Genomic DNA, 7,135 nt, shown 5'->3' on the forward strand with positions numbered 1-7,135 from the left:
TGACGAAGGGGCCTTTAGTAGCAGACACGAAGACAGGGAAGGCCAGGCCAGCTGGGACAGCAAAGGCGACAGATTCCTCACGGCGCGAGCCCTACTTCGTCGTCGTCGCCCTACTTCGTATGCGCCACCTGGCAATATTAGGTGGCAATACGCATCTTTAGGAGCCCCTTTTATTGGGGAAAAAAAACGACATAGCCATCCCATTCTGCGCGATATGACAAGCTTTGCGTAGCCTCTGACGATTTTTGAACGAGACATGACAGCGTGTCATATTTCCTTCGATATATTTGAAATTGTCTCTCGTGCAAGTACGTCTCTCAACGTCTTCGAAACCAAAAAATATTAACCAAACTAAAGACTTTTATGAAAACACTATAGTCGGACCTACAACGTCAACTGCAGTTACACGTCGGACCGCAGTCATATACTCGAAAAAACTCGTCGAATTGTCCGCAGCACCGACCAGCTACCGGTCCTAACCAATGCGCTCAGCGGCATCGTTCCCAGGGCTCAGCATACGCTCCAATTGCCGATAGAGGTCGCAGTCCACTTGGTGAGCGGCGAGTCCAGCTCCATCCGCGTACACAATCTTCCGCATTCGACGCAGCGCATCCAGCAGAGCCGATGCCTGCTCGGGCCTGCTACGGCGGTAGCGTGCACGCTGAAGCCGGCTAGCGCTATCCAGCAAGCCTTGCCATAGCCGGAGCAAAGCGTTGCCGAAAGCGGCCTTCTCGAGGTGCGCGTGCAGGGCCGAAAGGCACGCGTTGAGGTGCGCGGCCATAACGAGAAGCGCGCGCTCCTGAGCCGCCGGTCCGCCACTGCAGCGAACTGCTGCAGTCAACAGGCGTCCCAGCTCGGGCTGGGCCTCGCGCAGGAGAACGTCGGCCAGGCGGCGCGCAGACGCGCCCACCGACTCAGCGGCACGCTTCACCGGCGCGCACAGGTCGGCCAAGGAGTCGTCCCACTCGGGCCGCGCGTCGAAGCAGCGCAGGATGCTCTCCTGGACCAGGGCCAGAGTCGGCAGCAAGGCCTCCACGTTGCTCACCGCCACGCAGAGACGAGTGGACACCAGGCCGTTGGCGGTCGCGAAGAAGCGCTGGCGCCGCGCGCGCCGCTCCGTGCTCTGTGCGAACAGCAACGCGCATTCGGACACCAGCAGCGCGAACCGGCGCGCCACCTCGGGCTGCGGCCAGTCCAGGTTGGTCCAGAGGCACACCAGGCGCTGCTCGATGGCGTCGGCCGCGTATCGCGCCGAAGATCCCGCCCTCCCTCCGCAGGGCACCATGCTGTCCGAGTCCACGGCGGCAGGTATGGCGGCCAGGAGGGGCTTGCGGGCGCTCTCGAACCACTCGATGACCAGCGGTGCGCCGAACCAGTTGGTGTACGCGTCCATGGCGAGCGGCGGCCGCTGCGCGGGCAGCTGCGACGTCACGGCTCCCACGAAGGCCCGCAGCAGCTGGAAGGAGTCCAGCGAGCGCTGCACCAGCCGGTCGCGCTCGGGTCCCTTGCCCATACGCGCGAGGGTGCATAGGGACACGACGCGTGGCCTCACGTGCGCTTCCAGCAAGCAGTCCAGCTCGCGCGCCGTGATCTCGGTGTACGACTGGTTCCACGCCTGGCGAAACACGGCGTCGGCGGCCCCGTGGAACTGGCCCAGCAGCAGAAGCACGCGACCCAGGTCTGAGACGAACGAGTCGTGCGTCGCATCTCGCAGGCCCAGCACGGCGAGCTGCAGGTGCCATCGGCGGGCGCTCTTGAGCACTTCCTGGCGGGCGCAGTCTCCGACCGGGCGGCCGCCCAGAGACTCGCACAGGCTGCAGCACGAGAGGACGCCAAGCAGGTCCAGGGCCTGGCGGACGTCGCGCAGGCAGAAGGCGTCGTGCAGGCGACCCAGCAGCCCTCGTGTCTGCGCCTCGACTTCCCTCAGCGCAACGTCCGGCGGTGACTCGGCCTGCAGCTCCTGCAGCAGGGCCTGCAGGACCCGGTAGCTCAGCCGGCCGTGGGAGGTGCGTGCAGCCGTGGCAGCCAGCAGTCGGCAGGCGGCTTCGTCGCCGGCGCCCAGCCCCCACTGCAGGGCGTGCTGGCGAAGCAGCGTGAGCGGCTCGCGCTCCAGGCAGTCCTCCCAGCGGATCCACTCGAGCGCCCGTTCGCCGGCCCGAGCCACGCCGTCGGCTAGGAACAGCCGGCTGAGCGCCACGTGGTCGCGGGTCGCCTCCGCCGGCTGCTCGGAACCTCGCAACTCGAGACGCAGTCGAAGCCTTCCACCAGCCAGCGGTTCCCAGCGGTCCACGGCGACGCAGGGCAGATCGGCGAGCGGCTGGCAAACGCGGCCCACGAGTTGTCTGGGTCGCCAGCCACGACTGCGTTTCCACAGTTCTACGTTGAGCTGCGCACGGCGCCAGTCTTCGGGAACGTCCAGGAACAGCTGCTCGTCCCAGCGGGGTGAGGCTGAGTTGCAACGCACGGATGTGTTGGCTTTGTGGTCCGGTTCCAGCCAGGCGCACACGTACGTGTCGGCAGGCTCACGTAGGCCGTCGGCCTGGACCACTCCCACGGAGAGCTGCAACCGCGGCGTTAGTAGCGCGGCGGCCCGCTGTCGGATGGCTGACTCGCCGTGCGCTTCGAACACGTCGGCGAAGAGGCGGCGCACGAAGTCGAGCAGCTGCTCGGGGCTCGCCTGGTGCGGCCGCGTTGGTTTGCCCACGGGGTACTCGCACAGGCGGACGCAGTGGGCGCACAAACGCAGCGCCGTACCCTGGCTCAGATCCTCCATAGAGGTTTGCTATGTACTAGGCCTCGAAGGTAGCCGAGCAAAGAAAACGAGGCGGGGTTTTGTGCCGCGGCACGCGACCTTCGTCTTGCTCGTTGTCTAGGATGAATAAAACGAATTTTAGAAAGATTTGTCTTGGGAAGCGGTCCGTTGCTTCAGTTTTCATGTAAGAATTAAAAGAGGTCAAGTATGGTCGCTTCGAGTTTACAGAAGGCAGCTTTTCATTTTCATGGGTTGCAGTTGATTTGTTTTAGAAGAAAAAGAGGAAAAAAAGAACTTACATTCGTCTTCTTTACTACGCGACAGACTTAAATGGCAAAAAACATGCTGATCATTTTGTTGAGCTTATATTTTCCTTTTGTTATCCCTTAAGCCTGGGTAATCCTCAGGGCATAATACTCTAATATAAAACATGAACTGTCATGATGATGATTTTGTCTGAAAAAGAGTAAATGGCTGTTGTACTCTCTCATCAAGTGTTTACTCCATGTAAATTTTACACAACGTGCAATGCTTCCGTCGGCCGAGTACGCAGGGTCAGAGTAAAATCGCCTGCGCACTCCCTCTACAGGCAAAGTGAGTTAGAGAATGGTATTTTATTTGCTTGTATAGCGCAGCAGACCTATATGGTCACTTGCGACCTGCATCCTCTGGGGTTGCAAGGGAAACCCGCCCCCTCGAACCTTACTGCCAGCTCCCTCCGAGGAGGGATGGAACCAACTCCTCAGAAGGCCAGACAAGGCTATCCAACTGGCACTCGTTTCGTGTGCCCTTGAAGTCGCCCCCCCACCTGGGGCAACATCAAGCCCACCTGCCCTAAATCCCGAAATTCTATGGCAATAAAGTTGTTTCTCTCTCTCTCTCTTCGCGTCTCTGGCAAAACGCTGCAGTCACTGATTCCTGTGAGGGAAAAAATAAAGGAAAGGCGGTGACCGCTGTGTCACCACACCCTCTGCTGCCCAGTTACTTCCAGAACGCACGCTCCAGCACTCTGAGAAATTTATCAGCCCACTTAATGGGCATATGATAACTGAACTGCGCCGATAAATCTAAACATTCCACCCTACGAAGGTCCTTTCCAAACACCGAGTCGAACAGGGAGATTGTTCGTGGTTGGATTTCTGGGTATGGTATACGTGCGCAGTGCAAGGTCGCTACCACCGTGGCAGCGTTTTCCACGGCACTTAGCCGTACGCATTAACGGTTTTTAAGAAAGAAAATGGCGCAGTAAGTGTCTCACTTCTCGGTGGACACCTCAACCAAGCCGTAAGAAAAGGGGGAAAGAAGAGAGTGAAAGAAAAAGAGATGGAGAGATTTTAATAATTACAGGAGAGGTGTGCCTGGGAGTTCACCTGACATGAGACTCGTGATGAGGGTGAAGGAAGAGGTGAAGAGAGAGAGAGAGAAAACTTTATTGTCGGAAAAGAAGGGTTCCTGGACGCTTAGCAGAAGGGCCAGGTGGCCGTTAGCTGATAGCTGGCGGCGACCTCTTCGGCGCGCTCGATGGCTCCTGCCTGGACGGCGGGGTCCGAGCTGCGCAGCACTTCTTCCCAGGCGTCTGGTGAGGGAGCTTCTATAAGAGCTTCCGGAGGAGGATCCTCCGGGCAGTCCCATAGCATATGATCGAGGGTGGCAGTGCTACCGCAGTGTTTGCAGGTGGGGTCTATGAGATCGGGGTAGATGTGGGCGTAAATGTACGGGTTCGGGTAAGAATGGGTTTGAAGTCTTCTCCAAGCCACCTCTTGGTGTTTGGAGAGTGACTTGTGCGGGGAGGATAGATTCTTCTAGAGAGTTTGTAGAATTGGGTAATTTCGTGGTACGAAATCACTGCCTCCATCTCGGATCCCCCTGGACGAGAAGAGGAAAAGAGAAGGAAAAAAAAAGGCAAAAGGTGAAATCAAACACACGCAACACTCGCGCACTCACAAACACCTATGGTGGAGAGAGAGCTTGTAGATGGTTTATTGACACTCACAAAGTGAACAAGGGAAGGGAAAGCCCTAGGATTCTTGCGAACGTTTCAACAGGAGGACTTGTCTTCCCTTCTGCTGAGCTGTCTTACTTCGTTTCACAGTTTTGTTGGCCAATTAATCTTCTTTAGTAGCCATAACGCCTGTACAAGATTCCCGCTCCCATCTTAACTCTCCACTTCACGCTCTCCAACCCCTCACCGGGCCTTCCATCTCGAAGTAAAGTCCCTATTTATACCCCGCCAGTGATGAACGCTTTGCCCAGACGAAGGCAAGTCCTCTTGCCGAAACGTTGGCAAGCACTCTGAGGCTTTCGCCTCCTTCGTTAAACACACAGGATCATCAAAGGGTGTCTGCCAAAACCATGCCCCTAAGATAAACAGTAGGGCTTTTGTCTCACGCGCTCGACTGCAGGGTGCAAGGACAGGTACAGCCTTTGTCAAAAGTTCAGGGCCCAGGGGGTTTGCTTCTAAGCACTATTGTGGCGCTCCTATAGCACTAATGGAAGTCCTACGCATCGGAGAGAGCAGGACCAAAAATCTTCTTACCTTCAAAAGATTTAGGACGCTGAGGACGCACTGCGAGCGAAGCAATATAGCCCAGAAGCAAACCCCCTGGGCTCTAAACTTTTGACAAAAGCTGTACCTCGAGTTACTGCATATGCTACCAAAGGTAGCAGGTTGCGCATCTGTCTTCAAAACACCGCTCGCGACTCCATTGATAGAGCGCCATCAAGAGGTGTCCAAGCAACCATGTACTGCGGAGAAGGCGACGATCGGGACACTTTTTGTAATTTCCGACGTCCCCGCTGCAGCGAACTGGATTGACAGCCGGCCAAGTTCGAAGCCTATCCAGTATCTAACCGCTGTTTACGTTCGCTGCTGTAGGGTGTCTAGCGTGCTTAGCTCTCGCGTTTTTTTTTTTTTTTTGCTAAAAGTTGCATTAGGCTTTCTTTACCGAAAGCAGGCCAGACTTGCGGCTCAGCGCTTTTTCGTGTACGCTGTTGAAACGCTAAAATAGAGCTCTGCGTTGCGTATTTATCCCTGTTGGCATAAAACCTCAATGGAAAACAATTTTCAAGCGAGGGAAAACATGTTTAGGCGTCTGATTGTTTACTTCAGATGCTAACGTTCATCCAGTTTTGAGTAAAATGTATTCTGGATTTTATACTCTTTTTTATAGTTCCGGCTCATAACTTTTTGCAGGAGTTCCGGGTTTAGTAAAGAGGACTATAAACAAGTTTTTTAACGCAGGTCCCGTGATTAAATGTTGCCGGAAAGATGAATGAATATTGCATTTGCACGGCGAATTTAGAATACTGAGTCTGCCCTTAAGTTCTCAGGTGAACAGTTCAGGGAAAGGTGACTGTGGGCATCGCCTGCCACCGCAGCTCACGGCGCGCGCTAGAAAGAGCAGCGCTTTTTCTTGAGTATATTTTTTTGACTGGGTTACGCAGTCAGCTCTTTCGATGCTTTTTTTTGCGATCAAGCAAAAAAGTATAGTTTAAAAACCTCGGAAAAGCGCCCACGGTCGATCGGTGATGCGCTAGGCATGTGGCCTGCAGAAACGAAGTGCGGCTTCGCCGCATAACTTCGGTTGCTTGACAGGCAAGAAGGCGGTCCTACGCGTAACTCTGCTACCTTTGGTAGCATATAGAGTGACTGTACATACACCAGGCATAGGGCGCCGTCCTGGCAGAGTTCTAAAGTACTCAGCAATGTATTGCGGTGTGTATTGAAAATCTGACAGGAGCAGACCAGGTATTTAAGATCTTGGCGAACACCACAGATTGGGCAGTTCTAAAGTACTCAGCAATGTATTGCGGTGTGTATTGAAAATTTGACAGGAGCAGACCAGGTATTCAAGATCTTGGCGAACACCACAGATTGGGCACAGAGGCCTGCTCGATGCAACAATTTTATGACGCAGTATTTTGTGTAAGAAACGTCCAAGCGAAATTGGTGCAGGCAATTATGGTCCCGCCCATCTAAACTGCCTGACGTGCGAAAGTCACAGGTCCTTCCTCCCTTCTCTGACGGCGTGGTTGAGGTGCCCTACGTAAGTTGAGGTGTCCAAGAAGTGAGATAGTTACTGCGCCACTTCCTTTTCTTAAAAAAAAACCCACAAAAATTGCAGGAGACACACAATCTTCGCCTTAAGGGTGTGACGCGATAACTAGTGGTTTAATGCCCATATATACTGAATTGATCATTCTCTAGATTCATATATCCCTGGAAGTATTTATATTGTGAAGAAGATGGGCATTCGCCCAGCCGCACCGCCATTGCTGTGAGCGAGACCCTGCTCAGCTTGACCGACGGCGGAGCACCACTGCTTCACCGCTGCTTCCGCCGTCCCCAGCGTCACCAAATAAACCACCCTTATAGTATCACTT

At 54.9% G+C, this 7,135-nt stretch overlaps 1 protein-coding gene across 1 annotated transcript; it reads right to left on the reverse strand.

The window, feature by feature from the left end:
• Positions 1-475: 475 nt before the first annotated feature.
• Positions 476-2,773, reverse strand: LOC149336223 (protein unc-13 homolog 4B-like). Its single transcript, XM_089554098.1, has one exon. The coding sequence runs from the start codon at positions 2,771-2,773 to the stop codon at positions 476-478; it is 2,298 nt and encodes a 765-aa protein (XP_089410224.1).
• Positions 2,774-7,135: the final 4,362 nt, after the last annotated feature.

Source organism: Amblyomma mixtum, chromosome 7, assembly GCF_055824585.1.
Source record: "Amblyomma mixtum isolate Tamu chromosome 7, ASM5582458v1, whole genome shotgun sequence".
NCBI classification, from domain to species: Eukaryota; Metazoa; Arthropoda; class Arachnida; order Ixodida; family Ixodidae; genus Amblyomma; species Amblyomma mixtum.

What these genes read in the sequence shown, in the direction of transcription:
- LOC149336223 (XM_089554098.1), bottom strand. Translation starts at nt 2,773, where the DNA reads ATGGAGGATCTGAGCCAGGGTACGGCGCTGCGTTTGTGCGCCCACTGC.